The sequence below is a fragment of the Paramisgurnus dabryanus genome, chromosome 20 (genome assembly GCF_030506205.2).
Source record: "Paramisgurnus dabryanus chromosome 20, PD_genome_1.1, whole genome shotgun sequence".
Taxonomy (NCBI): domain Eukaryota; kingdom Metazoa; phylum Chordata; class Actinopteri; order Cypriniformes; family Cobitidae; genus Paramisgurnus; species Paramisgurnus dabryanus.
Genome location: NC_133356.1, coordinates 4214004 through 4234455, shown reverse-complemented (window position 1 = coordinate 4234455; position 20452 = coordinate 4214004). Strand labels below are relative to the sequence as shown.

The 20452-nt window shown below is 36.6% G+C and overlaps 1 protein-coding gene across 1 annotated transcript in view; it reads right to left on the bottom strand.

Moving 5' to 3' along the window:
• cdc42ep3 (CDC42 effector protein (Rho GTPase binding) 3) overlaps positions 1-20452 on the bottom strand; it is a 40644-nt gene continuing 20192 nt past the window's right edge. Inside the window, exons 2-3 of the mRNA XM_065296077.2 lie at positions 15595-15952; positions 1-1940 (exon numbers count right to left, since the gene is read on the bottom strand). Of these exons, the coding sequence (XP_065152149.1) occupies positions 831-1751 (921 nt within the window). The 5' untranslated portion in view covers positions 1752-1940; positions 15595-15952 and the 3' untranslated portion in view covers positions 1-830. The remainder of the gene's footprint in view (positions 1941-15594; positions 15953-20452) is intronic.

Below are 20452 nucleotides of genomic sequence, written 5' to 3'. Positions count from 1 at the left end.
TAACAAACTAAGTTATTTATTTATTTCATATTTAGCTTCACAATGAAAAAAAAAACATATATATATGCCTTAAAGTATATAAGAGTTGGTAGTGTGATTAATGAAACAATCATAAATACATCTGTGCACGAAGGATGTTGTGATGTTGCATAAATTTACAGGCATCTGGATTTAAAATGTTATGGCATGGCATTGTGCATGGACAACAGAATACGCAAAACAAACAATTCCTGCATGGATTTTTGCTAAAAATGCTTTCAACTTTAAGGCACAATATGCATGTGTTATCGTTTGCATTCATCCAAAACTGTATGTTTGCAGTATACAGAAACACTTTAAAGGTGCAGTGTGTAACTTCTAGCGGCATCTAGTGGTGAGGTTGCGAATTGCAACCATGCCTCAGTCCATGGCTCACTCCTCGCTTTTGAAAAACATAGAGAAGCTACGGTAGCCGCCACAGGACAAACATGTCATAGTCTAAGACCACTTAGTAAAAAAAAGTTTGTCTGCTAACGGCTTCTGTAAAAACATGGTGGCACAAAATGGTGACCCTCTGTGTATGTAGATAAAAACATCTCATTCTAAGGTAATAAAAACATAACGTTCATTATGAAAGGTCTTTATACACCACTGATAGTATAGGTATGTATATTATATTGCATTTCTATCAAGAAATCCTCCTAAAAGTTACACACGGCACCTTTAAAGCTAAAGATAACAACATAATCTGTTCAACATCTTCAAAATGTCACATTGCACGTTTTAATACTATCAAGTCTCTCTCTGGGCACAAGCAGAGTGAAATTCCCTTTCGGTACTCGTTCAAGAGTCTAAGCTGCAGGCTTATTCATAATATTGAGTACATCATCCAAAATGGAAGGACCCAAGTCAAGTTCAAGTGAAAACATGGATCCTGTGATTTGAGTGAGCGACTCCTGTGAGTGGCTTTTGCTTTTGGAGAGCTCAAAGTCTGAATCACATAGACGTCCTTCTTCAACGCCACTATCTCTGTCTGCCCAATCACCCTGGATGCTAAACATCTCCTGCTTGTACTGGAAGTCGCTGTTGTCGCAATCATTACCATTGCTTTGGTTCACATTTGAATCCCTGTTCCCATTGACAAAATCGGATAAAAACATTTCAAGCTCGTTCTCAGCGCCGAGGCTCTTCTTCCTTTTCGTGAGCGAATCCTCGGGCACCTCCACGTGGGATTCGTCTTCCTCGGGAACTGGGCTGGGGTCACTTCTAAAGACCCTGATCGACTGGAGCAAGTTCTCCATGTGTAGGATTTCCAGATCTTCTGTTACATCAGAGCCGGCTGGAGGGTCAGGTGGCTCAGTTAGGTGATCAAGAGGGTCCTGGTGCATGGGAAAGATGGTTGTGGAGATCAAAGGCAGAGTCAGCGCTTGACTGCCTCCGATGGTGGGGAGAGAAATGGCGTTCTTCAGAACAGGCGACGGCGTTTCAACACAAGAGGCGTCGGAGGCGCTGTTAGCCCTCGTGAACTCACCGTGCGTGCCATATTGTTGTCGAGTAAGTCCACCTTTCCTAGGTAAAAGCTCAAATTTTCCTTGCAAGAACGACATGTCGCCGAATGCATCACACTCTCCACCCGTTCCAATGTGCACTGTGTGTCGAAAGTCTCCGAGAGGCGGGCTGATCATATCTGGGGACAAAATATCCCTCAAACGACATTTCTTTCCCTTCTTACTGTTGTTTGATTTCAGGTAGATGGGTGTTTTGGCAGGCATCACTGCTTTAGAGAAGTCCAGGTGGTACGGGGGAAACAGGAACACTTTGGAAAATCGGAATTCTTTAGCTGTTGGCTAAACTTGCTCTGAAGTCTCCAAAGGGGTTACATTCTCAAAGCAGTTGTTTTAAATGTGTTTAATCCTCAGTGAAGATAACACAGCTCAAATGTTTGGAATGATGTCCTTTACCTGAGAAGACAGAGAAAAAAATTAGCTTTCTTTTGTACAAAGTACAATATTTCATTAGCTTACAAAAAATCTGCAAATGGGGTAAGCAAATTTTTCTTGAATTTAGTGTTTAAGAAAAATGTTCAAGATTTTTTGCTTACCCCATTGACTTTTTGCTTGTTTTATGCACAAAATCACTTAAATTTGATATTTTTGGTCTAAAAACTAGACTTATTTTCTTGGGTCATTTTGCTCATCAATAATTTTTTTTAGATTTTTACTGAAAACAAGACAAAAATACAAATAATTTTTTTCTTGAAAATCATTTTATGCAGTAAAATTTTTTTGAAATAAACAAGACTTAAAACAAGTCAAAATATCTGCCAGTGCAGTATGAAAAATAAACTTAATTCCAGTTACAATTTAATTCAATAAACTTAAGTTTAATTTTCTTACTGCACTGACAGATATTTTGACTTGTTTTAAGTAAAACAAGTCTTGATTTTCATCATTTATTTTAATAAACAAGACTTAATAGCTTAAGCCGCTTGCTTACCAAGTTAATATATCTCAAATTAAAGGTGCAGTGTGTAGTTTTTAGAAGGATGTCTTGACAGACATGCAAAATAATATACAAAACTATATTATCAGGGGTGTATAAAGACTTTTTATAATTAACAGTTATGTGTTTATTGCCTTAGAATGAGACGTTTTATCTACATACACAGAGGGTCCCCTTACATGGAAGCCGCCATTTTGTGCAGCCATTTTTCTACAGAAGCCCTTAACAGACAAACTTTTTTACTAAGTTGTCTCCAACGATGACATGTTTTTCCGGCGGTGGCTACCGTAGCTTATCTATGTGTTTCAAAAGCAAGAGGTGAGCAGTGGACTGAGCCGTTGGTTGCAATTCACAACCTCACCACTAGATGCCACTAAAATTGACACCCTGCACCTTTAAGGATTTTTAGAAATTTATATTAGAAAACAAGACAAAAATACTAAGACATTCATTTTTTGCAGTGTGAGTGGACAAAGACTGATCTCACAGTAAGTCAAGGAAAATTTGATTAATTTATTCATGTACATGGCACGAAATTTGTTTTTTTTACGTGCCTTGAGCATGAATGACTTTTTCGTTTCTTACCATTGTTGCTTGGGGTTGGGGTTAGAATCACTTTCTGTTACATTTTTAGACATCCTAACCCAAAACCCAACTCTAACCCCGACTCCAGACGAGAATAGTTTTAAAAAGCTGAAGAAAAACATCTACACTGCAAAAAAAACTTAATCTAATTTTTCGTGCCTATAATACGACTTTCCGTGAGATCATGTTGGACAAACTGGTGTTTTCAACTATCTAACAGCAGTTTCTTATTGTAAACCATCCTATTAAAAATAGTAAAATCCTATAAAATTGCCACATTATTAAAGCTCCCATAACACACGCTGTTTCTGAGTCACGAGCAAACAACACACACAAAACATTATCCCACTATATCTCTGGATAACTTATGATTCACTGCATGTTCCTATCATTTACATTATATGCACGTACGCGCCGATTTCCAACATAACAGACATTTGAAGCAGTTTTACTTACCGCCTGCGACTCATGACCCAGTTGTGACTGGGTCAACAAAATCCAGCGTTAAACAAACACATGCAAAACTCCCAGGATAAACAAACTATATCCATTGCTTCCAATGGCTGGCTTACTTCCCTTTACATCAAAAAACAAACTACTTCTTTTGTGCCATTGTTGATTCTTGATATAAAAGCAAAATATGATGGTAACACGGACCCATGTTCAAAAACTTGTAGGAAGGCTTGAATTTGGCCCAAAAATACTCCTTCACACTACTGTTTGACCCTTTGCATTTGTTTTGCATGAGGATTACAACTCTTAAACTGTGTTAATAAGTCAGAAAGCATGAAGTAGCATTGAACGCCCACATTTAAGACACTGCAGATAGCACTGTAGTGGGGGAGGACTGGCTGCTGTTTAACACTGTTAATATGACACAGCTGGATTTGAGTCCAGACAGTATGACTTTAGTAAAACATGGGGGATGATCCATGGAGAAGCCAACGTCTTGGTTTGAAGTCTAAATGTTATATAATCCTTGTGTAGTTTGGAAATAGTTAGAGAGCTCAGCGTGTGTCTGACATGTTTTCTTCTAAATGAGCTTTTTTATCAGACTCTTAATGGATTCTGCAAACAAACATGTATTTCTGTATGACCTGGATTTGAAGCAAAAGAGTTTGATGAACGTAATATACGCTTTTGGTTAATATGATTATCTGAGGTGGTATTTAGTGGCTTTTGCATCTGAGCTCTTCTGGATCTGTTATGGCTGTTAAGGTATTGCTCAAGTGGTTGCTAAATGCACAGACGTCTCTTTACAAATTTCTACGACTTTGTCAAAAACAAGTCAACATAAAACAAACATTGGTTACTGTCATCCTTTCCAAAATGACATTAAATGTGCATTCTTGCTGTTGTTTTAATAAGCGTTGCATGAGTCAAGAAGCTTTAAAGATAAAGAGGATTTCTAGAGATAGAGAGAAAGAATTTGGAGAGGATTATGGACAGCAAGGCATAAAAACACGGAGAGAGAGAGGTAACCACAGATCATAAGAGAGTGAGTTGCCCATTTATGGACATATTTCCTTCTGAAAGGGCTTTAAACACCGACCCTCACTGACACACTGCAAACAATCACCCAAGAAGCAGCCGGGGCCACGAGTCGCCAAATATGTACGACTGTAAAAACATCCACATTCCCCGACAGCGCTCCTTCAATAAACCACTCAAAACTTAAAGAGGCAGAGAATAAACCTGCAAAAACAGATTGGGTGAGGAATTAGCACAGCTTTAACTTAACCGAATAAACCACATTTTAATGCATTTGCTTTATACACAGCTCATGACAAATGCACTACGAATTCCTCAAGATAAGCATTGATTTGATTTGGCAGACGCATTTATGCAAAAATAAAATTATAAAATGACAGTCAGTATTTATCTAATAAACTGTACATTGAAGCATTTGGCAGACACGTTTATGCAAAAGTAAATATTATAAAATTACTATAGCTATTTATTTTATTTACTGTACATTAAAGCATTTGGCAGACGCATTTATGCAAAAATAAAATGATAAAATGACAGACAATATTTATTTTATTTACTGTACATTTAAGCATTTGGCAGAAGCTTTTATGCTAAAATAAAATTATAAAATGACAGTCAGTATTTATTTTATTGACTGTACATTTAAGCATTTGGCAGACGCATTTATGCAAAAATAAAATGATAAAATGACAGACAATATTTATTTTATTGTCTGTACATTTAAGCATTTGGCAGAAACTTTTATGCAAAAATAAAATGATAAAATGACATTCAGTATTTATTTTATTTACTGTACATTTAAGCATTTGGCAGACGCATTTATGCAAAAAAAAAAAAAAATGATAAAATGACAGTCAGTATTTATTTTTTTTACTGTACATTTAAGCATTTGGCAGAAGCTTTTATGCTAAAATAAAATGATAAAATGACAGTCAGTATTTATTTTATTTACTGTACATTTAAGCATTTGGCAGACGCATTTATGCCAAAATAAAATGATAAAATGACAGTCAGTATTTATTTTATTTACTGTACATTTAAGCATTTGGCAGACGCATTTATGCAAAAATAAAATTATAAAATGACAGTCAGTATTTATTTTATTTACTGTACATTGAAGCATTTGGCAGAAACTTTTATGCAAAAATAAAATTATAAAATGACAGTCAGTATTTATTTTATTGACTGTACATTTAAGCATTTGGCAGACGCATTTATGCAAAAATAAAATTATAAAATGACAGTCAGTATTTATTTTAGTTACTGTACATTTAAGCATTTGGCAGACGCATTTATTCAAAAATAAAATTATAAAATTACAGTCAGTATTTATTTTATTTACTGTACACGTAAGCAATTGACAGACGCTTTTATGCTAAAATAAAATTATAAAATGACAGTCAGTATTTATTTTATTTACTGTACACTTAAGCATTTGGCAGAAGCTTATATGCAAAAATAAAATTATAAAATGACAGTCAGTATTTATTTTATTGACTGTACATTTAAGCATTTGGCAGATGCATTTATGCAAAAATAAAATTATAAAATGACAGTCAGTATTTATTTTATTGACTGTACATTTAAGCATTTGGCAGACGCATTTATGCAAAAATAAAATTATAAAATGACAGTCAGTATTTATTTTATTGACTGTACATTTAAGCATTTGGCAGACGCATTTATGCAAAAATAAAATTATAAAATTACAGTCAGTATTTATTTTATTGACTGTACACGTAAGCATTTGGCAGACGCTTTTATGCTAAAATAAAATTATAAAATGACAGTCAGTATTTATTTTATTGACTGTACATTTAAGCATTTGGCAGATGCATTTATGCAAAAATAAAATTATAAAATGACAGTCAGTATTTATTTTATTGACTGTACATTTAAGCATTTGGCAGATGCATTTATGCAAAAATAAAATTATAAAATGACAGTCAGTATTTATTTTATTGACTGTACATTTAAGCATTTGGCAGAAGCTTTTATGCAAAAATAAAATTATAAAATGACAGTCAGTATTTATTTTATTGACTGTACATTTAAGCATTTGGCAGACGCATTTATGCAAAAATAAAATTATAAAATTACAGTCAGTATTTATTTTATTGACTGTACACGTAAGCATTTGGCAGACGCTTTTATGCTAAAATAAAATTATAAAATGACAGTCAGTATTTATTTTATTGACTGTACACTTAAGCATTTGGCAGACGCATTTATGCAAAAATAAAATTATAAAATTACAGTCAGTATTTATTTTATTGACTGTACACGTAAGCAATTGGCAGACGCATTTATGCAAAAATAAAATTATAAAATGACAGTCAGTATTTATTTTATTGACTGTACACGTAAGCAATTGGCAGACGCTTTTATGCTAAAATAAAATTATAAAATGACAGTCAGTATTTATTTTATTGACTGTACACGTAAGCAATTGGCAGACGCTTTTATGCTAAAATAAAATTATAAAATGACAGTCAGTATTTATTTTATTGACTGTACATTTAAGCATTTGGCAGATGCATTTATGCAAAAATAAAATTATAAAATGACAGTCAGTATTTATTTTATTGACTGTACATTTAAGCATTTGGCAGATGCATTTATGCAAAAATAAAATTATAAAATGACAGTCAGTATTTATTTTATTTACTGTACATTTAAGCATTTGTCAGACGCTTTTATGCAAAAATAAAATTATAAAATGACAGTCAGTATTTATTTTATTTACTGTACATTTAAGCATTTGTCAGACGCTTTTATGCAAAAATAAAATTATAAAATGACAGTCAGTATTTATTTTATTGACTGTACATTTAAGCATTTGGCAGAAGCTTTTATGCAAAAATAAAATGATAAAATGACAGTCAGTATTTATTTTATTGACTGTACATTTAAGCATTTGGCAGATGCATTTATGCAAAAATAAAATTATAAAATGACAGTCAGTATTTATTTTATTGACTGTACATTTAAAGGAACAGTATGTAAGAAATTTATATCAATTAATCATTAAATGGCCCTGAAATGTCACTAGACATTAAGAAATAATTTTCATTTCAAATACTTATATCACTCACAACAGCGGTCTGGCCAGGATATTGTCATTTAAAAAGTGGAGTTGCAGCCCTCAACTGATGTTTATGTTGTCGTTTGGTATATTGGCCACCAGCTGTGTGATTGCAGTACCAGTTTTAGCCACACGTTTTGTGATTGCAATACCAGTTTTGGCCACAATCCTACATACTGTTCCTTTAAGCATTTGTCAGACGCTTTTATGCAAAAATAAAATGATAAAATGCCAGTCAGTATTTATTTTATTTACTGTACATTTAAGCATTTGGTAGACGCTTTTATGCAAAGCAAATAATAGTGCACTACAACCTACATGATAGAGCAAAAAGATCTTTTTGTGATTTTTCAGCATGATGCACACAAAACTTGTATCATATTCCAAATTTCAGGTCCCATTTACATTTAATGCATTTGGAAGATCCAAAGTCACTTAAATTGCATTCAAACTATACATTTTTATAAGTATGTGTGTTCCTAGGGATCGATTCCATGACATTTGCTTCCTGGAATTCTTATCCAATTGAGCTACAGGAACAGTCCAGCATTTTCTGCAGTAGTGTAATATCTACTGTAATCTAAATGTTAATATCAAACATTAAGCATGTGTGTAATAGGCATGGGCCGATTACCGGCTTCAAGGTATACCGAGGTTTTAAACAGTCAAGGTTTCAAAACCACTGAAATATTCTGTGATACCGTCTCCAAGGTATGAGCTGTGTTTATACAAAATTCATTAAATCATTAAGTCATGTGATTGATTTGATGTTTACATTTAATATACATTACAAAAATATTATATATTTTTTGAAAGCATATTATAATTTAAAGGCTTTATTTTTACCTGGCATTTAAAAAATAACACATTTTAGTGTTGCAATGGCAAAACCGTAACACCGTGAAACCGTGGTATTTTTGCTAAAGGTTATCATACCGCCAGAATCTTATACCGGCCCATGCCTAGTAAGAGAAATGTTTACCACCAGCTAGCGGAAGATGAATTCACAGGGCTTTCAAAGCATACAGTTAAGCACAAATAAACCTCATTAGACCAGCGAACAAAATAAGACTATTTATAAATATGACAAACATCATCGGGATGGCTGAAGAATGTGTATGTGCAAGTGTTTGTCAGTGACTGTGCACGCACGCGTGTATGTGTATGCAGTGGGATGTGTTTTAGATCAGATTATGCAGGAGTGTCTCTTCCGCAATGGATGCTTATCCCCCCTAAAAATTCCTCTCTACCTGCTCCTTTATACTCCATTCCCAGTAAAAACCATTCCCAGTAATCATCTCATCATCAGTCATCTCTGTTTCGATCTTTAAATTAAGCCCCTTTGACTTTAATATTATGTATTGTTGTAAATGCATGTACAGCATCATGATGGAATGTGCTTATTTGGTTACATTGATGATAAAGCTTGCACATTTCAAAAGAGCACCTGTCACAGCAAGATCAAAGCAAGTGTGAATTTTTCAAGAGGTTTACAAGGGAAAATAATCACAACTGATATCTCTTTGTCAACGTTGCTCATTTCGCAATACTCAAGGACAGGTTACACAAAGCAAGAAAGGCTTATGTGTGTTTCAGATATCAATGAGGTTTTGCTTTACAGTTTTTGCCCTTACATATGTCTCATCATCGAAAGTTAGACAAATGTAAACATTTACATTTATGCATTTGGAAGATGCTTTCTTCCAAAAGCGACTTACAGTGCATTACAAGGTACATATTTGGCCATTATGTGTGTATCTGGGATCAAACCCTAAACCTTTTGTGCTGCTAATGCAACGCTCTACCACTGAACTACAGGATTTACAAAATCTCAAACTATTGTCAAGATACCAAAATATGAACATCAATTTTTCAACACCAAATCACTGTAACTAAGCTATAACATTTATTATTTAAACATTTATGGCAAGAGCGTTTTGTATTTTATTCCTCCTTAAAATTTTTGAGAAAGTTGATGAAACATGAAACATAAGTAAACAAGTGTCATGAGCCAGTTTTCCTTTGGGTAAAATTACAGTTCTGTTATAAGGTAGGGGCTATATTTAGGGTTAATGGTTGCGGTTGGTGTTAATATTATAGTCGGCTCAGCTAAAATCCCAGTAGGTGTTAAGTTGTCTTTGAATACATTTCCTGACTCATTACAAACAATAACAAACAACTCGATTCAATGTTACAATTAGCCATGTGTAAGCTGACCTTTAAAAGTAGAGCAGCTGCCTCTTGATATGAATTTATCTCAGGGTCATATCCGCTATGCAGTCTTCATGTAAGATCTGGAATCAGTCCAGAGGCAAATGTTACACTTTTAAGTGCCCTGACGACCCTGTAGAATGCAGAGAGGGATCTATCTGCCCCCCGCCCCCATATCACCACACATACCCCAGAAGTGCATGTCAGCGGCTAAATGAGCCAGAGACACAGTGAGAGTGAATGAGACCGAATGAGATAGAGTAGAGATGGTGCATGAACCTAATTAAAGTTGTGTAAAAAGACTTAATATAACAAAAATTAGACAACATGAGACAAAATTGAGATATGATTAGGTTGAATGAGCCATTGAACAGACCTGAGAACAAATGAGATGGAACGAGACAAAATGAGACTAAATGAGTTAAATACAAAAAGACTGAATGAGACACAAGTTTAAATGAGGTAGCATGAGACTGAAAATGAGACTAAATGGGCCAGACATAGGGTGAATATTGAACAGAACTGAGAAAAAATGAGAGAGAATGAGACGGAGTAAAAAACAATGAGACTGAATGAGCTATGAGCCTAAAAGAAGTTGTATAAAAAAGACTCATGTAACAAAACACGAGATAGACAAAATGAGACATAAGCCTAAAATGACTGAATAACATTCAAATGTAGCCAGCGATAGTGAAGATTAAACAGAAATGAGATAGAATGAGAAGAAATTATACTGAATGAGACAGTGAGGTCATGTTAAAAAGACTCAACAAGAGACAAAGTGAGATTGATTAAGACTGAAAGAGACAGAGTGAAATAAAATGAAACTGAATAAGATATGCGCCTAAATGAGGTAAAACAAAAATGAGACAGCATTGAGCCAGAGATAGAGATAGAATCAAGATAGAACAGAACTGAGACAAAATGAGATTGAATGAGACTGAATGAGACACAGCTTAAGTGAGGCCAAAACAAAAGACAAAATGAGATTGAATAAGACTGAATGAGACTGAACGAGTCATGAGCCTAAATGAGGTTGTGTGAAAATGACTGAATAAGACAAAAATGAGACAACATGAGAAATGAGACTAAATGAGCCAGAAATAAGCAAGCTTGAACAGAAATGAGAACAGAGTAAGACAAAAGTCAGACAAAGACAGAATGTGACAAAGATAGAGTGAAGATCCAACGGAACTGTGATTGAATGAAATGGAACGAGACAGAATGAGACATAAGGCTAAATACGATTGTGTAAAAAGAATGCATAAGACAAAAATGATACAGCATGAGACAGAATGAGATATTAGGCTAGATGAGGATGTTTTAAAAGACTGAATAAGACAAAAACGAGACAGCATGAGACAGAAGAAGCCAGAGAAAGAACTGAGAGTGAATGAGACTAAATGAGTCAGAGATAGGGTGAAGATCCAACAGAACTGAGATTAAATGAGATGGAATGAGACAGAATGAGACATAAGGCTAAATAAGGTTGTGTTAAAAGAATGCATAAGACAAAAATTAGACAGCATGAGACAGAATGTGACATTAGGCTAAATGAGGATGCTTTAAAAGACTGAGTAAGATAAAAACAAGACAGCATGAGACAGAAGAAGCCAGAGAAAGAACTGAGAGTGAATGAGACTAAATGAGTCCGAGATAGGGTGAAGATCCAACAGAACTGAGATTAAATGAGATGGAATGAGACAGAATGAGACATAAGGCTAAATAAGGTTGTATAAAAAATGCATAAGACAAAAATGATACAGCATGAGACAGAATGAGATATTAGGCTAAATGATGATGTTTTAAAAGACTGAGTAAGACAAAAATGAGACAGCATGAGACAGAAGAAGCCAGAGAAAGAACTGAGAGTGAATGAGACTAAATGAGTCAGAGATAGGGTGAAGATCCAACAGAACTGAGATTAAATGAGATGGAATGAGACATAAGGCTAAATAAGATTGTGTTAAAAGAATGCATAAGTCAAAAATGATACATCATGAGACAGAATGAGATATTAGGGTAAATGAGGATGTTTTAAAAGACTGAGTAAGACAAAAACGAGACAGCATGAGACAGAAGAACCCAGAGAAAGAACTCAGAGTGAATGAGACTAAATGAGTCAGAGATAGGGAGAAGATCCAACAGAACTGAGATTAAAAGAGATGGAATGAGATGGAATGAGACATAAGGCTAAATAAGGTTGTGTTAAAAGAATGCATGCAACAAAAATGATACAGCACGAGACAGAATGAGATACTAGGGTAAATGAGGATGTTTTTAAAGACTAAGTAAGACAAAAATGAGACAGCATGAGACAGAAGAAGCCAGAGAAAGAACTGAGAGTGAATGAGATAAAATGAGTCAGAGATAGGGTGAAGATCCAACAGAACTGAGATTAAATGAGATGGAACGAGACAGAATGAGACATAAGGCTAAATAAGGTTGTATAAAAAATGCATAAGACAAAAATGATACAGCATGAGACAGAATGAGATATTAGGCTAAATGAGGATGTTTTAAAAGACTGAGTAAGACAAAAACGAGACAGCATGAGACAGAAGAAGCCAGAGAAAGAACTGAGAGTGAATGAGATTAAATAAGTCAGAGATAGGGTGAAGATCCAACAGAACTGAGATTAAATGAGATGGAATGAGACATAAGGCTAAATAAGGTTGTATAAAAAATGCATGAGACAAAAATGATACAGCATGAGACAGAATGAGATATTAGGCTAAATGAGGATGTTTTAAAAGACTGAGTAAGACAAAAACGAGACAGCATGAGACAGAAGAACCCAGAGAAAGAACTGAGAGTGAATGAGACTAAATGAGTCAGAGATAGGGTGAAGATCCAACAGAACTGAGATTAAATGAGATGGAATGAGATGGAATGAGACATAAGGCTTAATAAGGTTGTGTTAAAAGAATGCATGAGACAAAATGATACAGCATGAGACAGAATGAGATATTAGGCTAAATGAGGATGTTTTAAAAGACTGAGTAAGACAAAAACGAGACAGCATGAGACAGAAGTCGTCAGAGAAAGAACTGAGAGTGAATGAGACTAAATGAGTCAGAGATAGGGTGAAGATCCAACAAAACTGAGATTAAATGAGATAGAATGAGACAGAATGAGACATAAGGCTAAATAAGGTTGTTTAAAAAATGCATAAGACAAAAACGAGACAGCATGAGACAGAAGAAGCCAGAGAAAGAACTGAGAGTGAATGAGACTAAATGAGTCAGAGATAGGGTGAAGATCCAACAGAACTGAGATTAAATGAGATGGAATGAGACAGAATGGGCCCTATCTTGCACCCAGCGCAATTGACTTTGTCAGTGACGCATGTATCATTCGTATTTTGCGCCGGCGCACAGCGGGGTTTTTCCCTCCACAGATGCACGTCAGCAAACTAGGGAATGAACTTGCGCTCCCTGGGCGGTTCAGCGCAAAAAGGAGGCGTGTTGCGGCGCAAACCATCTCTTATGCTATTTTGCAGTTTCAAAAAACAATTGCGCTACTAACCAAAAAAAACTAGTCTAAAGTCAGTGGCGCGTTGCGCGTGGTTCATTATGCTATTTTAAGGGCGCATGCTTGACCATATGTATAGCGTGCACAACGCGCATACACTTTGCTTATCTAATCTACACAGATGCAACAGTTATTTTTGCAAATCATAAATTGTTACACTTAAAAATATTAATACACGAGATAAGGGGAATCATAGTGGTGAGCATTGTGGTGATAGTTTTTATTTATTCTCATGCAAATAACGATTAAAATATTTTCATAACTTTGTTGTGTGGCTGTATTACGTTTATTTTATGTAAATAATAATTAAAATGTTTTCATAAGAAACCTTAATGTATATGAACTTGATTTGTAAGAGTACTTTGGGGTTGGACCTTGCTTGCGTTTCTTGGGTCCGATTTCAAAGCCCCCAAACCCTTTCAGCGGTGAGGGTGGACGCAGCGATGTCCTCTGCTGGCGTCAAGTCCTGAGGCAGATCCACCTCCCGTTACACGGCGTGCCCGATTTATGCTGGCAAGCGTGGGATTCCCCCGTACAAGGACGTCGGTCTCCTCGGCTGTGAACCGCTCCTGGCGTGCGCCTGGTAAATCCGTCATAATAATAGCAACCCGCCATGGAACTTGCGCCCTTGCGTTTAAAGGGAATGTTGGCTAGCGTTCTGATTGGTTTATTTGACGTTACGCCCAAACCACACCTATGAATAATGAACCTACTTCAGACCAACCCCTTATTGATTAGCGCCCGGCGCAAGAGTTATTTCTCACGCCGGGAAAATAGCAACAGCGCCCAAGATCCGCCCACAAACTCACTTGCGCGTTGCGCTTCGCACTTGCGTTTCAGATCGTTAAAATAGAGCCCAATGAGACATAAGGCTAAATAAGGTTGTGTTTAAAGAATGCATAAGACATAAATGATACAGCATAAGACAGAATGAGACATGAGGCTAAATGAGGATGTTTTAAAAGACTAAGGCAAAAATGAGACAGAAGAATCCAGAGAATGAACTGAGATTGGATGAGACTATATGAGACATGAGCGTAAATGAGAATGATTGAGAATCTAATGATGGATCTGATTACAGTGCTTTCTCAGTCCTGTGGGCACGTGTGGAGTATGTGGGTCAGATTAATTTTAGAGCAAGTGTGAGCAATAATCTAAACAAGGCGAATGATGACATACCCAGAGTCAGAGCCCACTGCGCACACAGAGATGGTTTTAAAAGACAAGACCTCCTTTCAGCTCTGCAACTGTACCACTTTTGATTCCGCCAGTGACCTATTTTAGCCATTGCCTTTTTTGGCTAAAAACCAGACCCCCATCCCTTTTAGCAGGTCTAAGCGCTTGATGATGCTGCCGTATTTAAAACTCAACCTCGCATTGTGATGGCTTTCGGCCGTTTATTGTACAGGTGCAACAACACGCTAAGGTGTGCAACCTTCAGGCCTGCAGTTAAACCCTTGATCACCACAAACAACCCCTTTCTTTGGACAATCTTCTGAATGATTAAAGACAAATACCACAATGAGTAATGGCACTTTCTGTATGAAAGAAACCCTTAAATTACTCTTTGGGATTGTTTTTGCTTTGAGGAATCAGGGTGGAGCAAGTGCTCTTTTCTTCAGCCCTTGTTTAACCGTTTTACACCCCGCAATCGACCCCAAGGCTTCTGTTCTCGAGCTGCTGTTGTGTTTGGCTTGCCGCATGCAGAACTGGAATGAGAAGTCGAGTCGCTGGCCGTCGGATGAAGGAATGTATTTGAGGAATCCAAAAGGAGCTTCTCTTCTAGTAAATCTGCTGGCATGAAGAGGTCCAGGTGTCGGGTTGCTTCGCTCTCTTAAGCTCTTGTTGTTGCGGTTTGTGGGGGAATCTGCCTGACATATTTTGCAGCAGAAATTCTCGCGGGTTGTAATGACAACCATGTGCACGAGTTTCACAACCCTAAATAGCCGAACAATGCTATGACACACGCACCATGTTTTGTACGAATACCACATAACTTAGAGTTTTTACATTTAGGATCTACTGTTAAGAAATCAACATGTGCTTTAGGAGCCGGTCAGCTGCAAAGGATGCTGGTGTCCTACCATGCTTGTACAGAAAAGCACATCAGAATCATACAATAGTAGGCACTAAAATCCATGCTGGTATTTTCCATCAGGGCATTCACCTCATTTACTTAACAAATCATGCATTTGTTTAGCTTTTACCTGCTTGTGTGTCTGTTGAGAGTAATGTCCACTGTGGTTGCCGTCACGAGGTGCCTTGACACAAACTGTAGTCAGTTTCTGGGTGGTGCGGCGTGTGCCGTTTTCGTCCTCTCCCTCTTTCTCTCTCGCTCACTCTCTTTCTTTCTGCCCTTGAGGGTTTACTTCTCGCAGGCAGGACGTCTGTCGGACAGCTGTTTGAGAATTCCTCTTTGGAGCAGCGCGGCTCGTCTCGTCTCGGCTCCTCCTCTCTATGCCTGCAGCACCTGTCTCTGCCTGTCTGCCTAAACTGCGGACAGCAGCGTCGAAATGCAATCCTCTCGTCCCTTGAAGTCCAACCCGCTGGAGCTGGCAGTAATTACTTAAGAGACAAAGATCGGTGATCAGTCATGGGAAGATGAGCATGAAGATTTGTGAAGCAAAGGACTGTGGTGTGCCTCCTATTGTAGCTCTTTTCTAGCTCTGAGTGAGAAAGTAATACAATCTCTCTCTCTCTCTCTCTCTCTCTCTCTCTCTCTCTCTCTCTCTCTCTCTCTCTCTCTCTCATTTCCCTTTTCTATTTTCTAGCATGTTTACTACATCTGTTTAGAAAGAGAGAGATATTGTATAAGAAAGCAATTACAGATGAGATCTCTTTAATATCTCAACAACTTCTTTTAGACATCAGTGAGATTAAATGTAGAGCAAACAGAAATGATTGCTTAAGTTTCCCATGTTTCAGATATTTTCTTTCAGAAAAGGATCCAAAAATCTCACAAAAGTCCCCAATGTTTTAAAATAAATCAACAATGTCAAAAACTGAGCACAGATTTGCCAGATCCGTGATCAAAAGTCAATATTATTAAAATATTTAATATGACCTTAAACATTTTATCATCAAATGTACCCAAATCCAGATTATTTTAAAATCTTTAATGTAGATTGTAATGATCTGGATTTGGGTAAATTTAATGATTTTGGGGCGGTTTTCCGGACAGGGATTCCTAGACTAGAATAAATGTAAGAGCTGTCCAAACTGAAAACAACCTGCACTGACTTAAAATACATCAGTGCCCTTCGTTTTGCTTCAAAATGCACAAGTATTTTTTTAAGTAAGGCATGTTTGTTAAAACTAGTTATTTTGCTAATGAAACTAAGGTCTAGTCCTGTATTAAGATAATCCCTGTCCGGGAAGCCACTCCAAAAGGTCATATTAAAATTTTTAATAATACTGTATTGACTTTCAATCGCAGATTTGACAAATTGTCACACTCTTAATGCATTTGAACAATTTCCTCATTTGTATTTTTATTTCTTGTAAGCAATTTTAGGAGAAAGATCTGAGATTAAGTCATTCTTTCAATGCAACACATCGAGCACTTCATCAAATCTGTTAATTAGGGCTTTCAAAAGATTCATCACAAATATCTATATGCAAACACAAACTTTTATTTTGTATGCGATTAATCACGATTATTCTTTTGATAGCCCTACTCTTAAGCTATAGAGCTATATAGTTGCAATCTATATATGGTAGATAACAACTAATATTGGATATTGAAATGTACACATTATAACCAATATTTCACAATTTCAGTAATGCATAGCTAATATGTAGAGATCATAATTATTGATTACCTATAGAAAATATATGTATGAATTATTATTGTTAGTGGTAGGCTACTGTAGGCTCTGCTTCATGTATTTTCTTCTCTGCGACACTAAGCAGAAGCTAAAATAGGATTCATTGATGCCATACAGCAAAATGCTTTTGCTGTGAGCTCATGTTTGACAGCCATGAAGTGTACAGTATCTGTATGTACTGCATGTGTGTGAGAGAAAGACTTCAGCTCTGCTTTAATCCAACTGATCTGCCGATCCAGACAGCATTTAAAGTCCGAGGCCATTTCTAACAGTAGACATCATACAAAGGCATGCAGATTTGAAGGCAGCATGGCATGGATTAATCAATCCCAGAATGCATTGCAATCATTTTAGTAAACTTACATTTTAAATAAATTTTATAAATATACTTAAGTATCAATATCATAGCTGCATATAATTAAAAATGGACTACAATTTATCACGCCAAATGTGACTCTGGACCACAAAACCAGTCATATAGGTCAATATTTTGAAAATGAGATTTATACATTATCTGTAAATTGAATAAATAAGCTTTCCATTGATGTATGGTTTGTTAGGATAGCACAATATTTGGCCGAGATGCAACTATTTGAAAAGCTGAAATCTGAGGATGCAAAAAATCGAAATATTGAGAAATCGCCTTTAAAGTTGTCCAAATTAAGTCCCTAGCAACACATAGTGATAAATACATTTTTATATACACTATATTGCTAAACGTTCTGGGACACCCCTCCAAATCATTGAATTAAGGTGATCCAATCACTTCCAGCATAAGGAACTCTTAATGCTTCATCATGCCAAGACATTTTGGACAATTTCGTGCTCCCAACTTTGTGGGAAGAGTTTGGGGATGGCCCCTTCCTGTTTCAACATGGTCCAAGCTCCATAAAGACACGGATGAGTGAGTTTGGTGTGGAGGAACTTGACTGGCCTGCACAGAGTCATGACCTCAACCCAAAAGAACATCATTGGGATGAACTATAGCGGAGACTACCGAGGCCTTTTCGTCCAACACCAGTGTATGATCTTACAAATGTGCTTTTAGAAGAATGGTAAAAAAATCCCATAAACACACTCCTGAACCTTGTAAAAAGTCTTCCTAAAAGAGTTATAGATATTAAGCTGCAAAAGGTGGGCCAACTCCATATTAAACTCCATAAATTAAGAATAGGATGTCATTCAGGTTCATGTGCATATAAAAGCAGGTGTCCCAAAACTTTTGGCAATATAGTGTATTTACAGTAGGAATTTACAAAATATCTTCATGGAAGATGATCTTTGCTGATTTTTTGCATTAAAAAATCGATAATACATACACTGTATTATTGGCTATTGCTACAAATATACACTTGTGGCATATGGTTTTGTCCAGGGTCACAAATGTGTCTGTGCTACAAAATCTACCTGGTTAAATTTGAGTAATCATTCAGAAACAGCCACTAGTTGACAACACTGAAACAAGCTTTCTGAATGAAGTCTTTTTGTGTTTCTGGGCACGATGTCACATGTGGAGAGCACATGGTCTTGGGAAGAATACTGAGTATTGTTCTCAAGTTTGCCGAGCTGTATTGACCATATAAATGCTGTGAATGTTCTTGTAGATACTGGAGTTTAGAGGAATGTGAGGAAACACCTCCAGTTCCTCCCATACAAACAGACACATCAGAGTTGAAATGAGCGCAGGCTTGGTGTGGTTCGGAAATGTTTTGCTGTTTATGAAGGATTTACTCTCTTTTTCCAGTTTTAAATAAGCTTGTTTTGGAGCTCGGGTGGAGAACTGAACAATCCAAGCTAGTGTGAGCTGACTAATACTATCATTGATGTCACTTCCTGTAGTTTTCAGGTTTTACACAGACAGTATTTGCTTTTGGAATTCAAAATAATTACAGGAAACCTTCTTAAAAATAAAGGTTTCTTTGTCGGGCTGTATGGTACCATAAAGAACCTTTAACATCTACAGAACCTAAAGAGTTCTTTGTATTGGAAAAAGGTTCACTGGGGCTGTACCACACCTTTGTACCTAAAAGGGGCACATTAGTACCTCAAAGGAACATACTGGTGCATCAAAGGTACATATCTGTACCTAAATGCTATATATTAGGACCTTTAAAAAAGGTAGAGTGCAAATGACAGCTTTTGTACCATTTTTTTCTGACAGTGCACAGGACAGCGCTGTAGTCCAGACCACCTAAACTGAGACCAAGACCAAAGGGTGTTGAGACAGAGATCAAGAACAGTCAAGACAGAGACAAGACCATTTAAAATGGATGGAATTATTGTGGATAGATATTGTGAATTTGTTGACACACTCTAAAAAAACAAACGGTGCTATATAGCACCAAAACAATTGCTTTGGATCGTAACGATAGAAGAACCATTTTAGTGCCATATAGCACCGGTGAAGCACCAGTGAAGCACCAGTGAAGCACCAGTGAAGCACCAGTGTAGAACCATATAGGGGCCATATAGCACCACATATGGTTCTACATAGCACTATATGGTTCTACACAGGTGCTTCACTGGTGCTTCACTGGTGCTTCACTGGTTCTTCACCGGTGCTATATGGCACTAAAAATGGTTCTTCTATCGTTACGATCCAAAGCAACTGTTTTGGTGCTATATAGCACCGTTTGTTTTTTAGAGTGCAGATTTCTTTTTTGACAGACCCCCACTCATCTCTTACTGTAACAAAACAAATCAAATATGTCAATGATTGATTTGAAAGCCAGAGGTTTTACATCCAATCACATGAATGATGTTAACACACAAATTAGACAATGCACAAGCAATTCTCGCAGTTGTGGTCTTGAAATAAAATCCAGAGACCACTAACTAATTCCACCAGCAAGAACCAGGTGCTAGTTCAGAGCTAGTGCTTTTGCTGGTTATGAATTAGTTCAACTGGCAAGCCTTCTAAGAACCGGGTTGCTTTCCATGCGCTAAAGAGCCACCACAGATCCATGTCTTACGCCACTGTACACGTCTAATCTCTCCCAGCAACGTATCGGTATATATGGACACTCTACAGACATGTTTTTATCGAAAAAAAAAACCACATAGTTTTTCCGAAAGGTTTGCGTTATTAGGGGTGACAGTCGCACAGGAGTCAGGGAAATCAAGAAGATCCTGTCAGTGTTGCTCCTCCCAAATTACCAGGCTGGAAAGGTTAAAATCCATAGATATAAACAAACTGCTTTGGTGTGTTGCATAGAAGTCGTCGTCGTCTTGCTGCCCC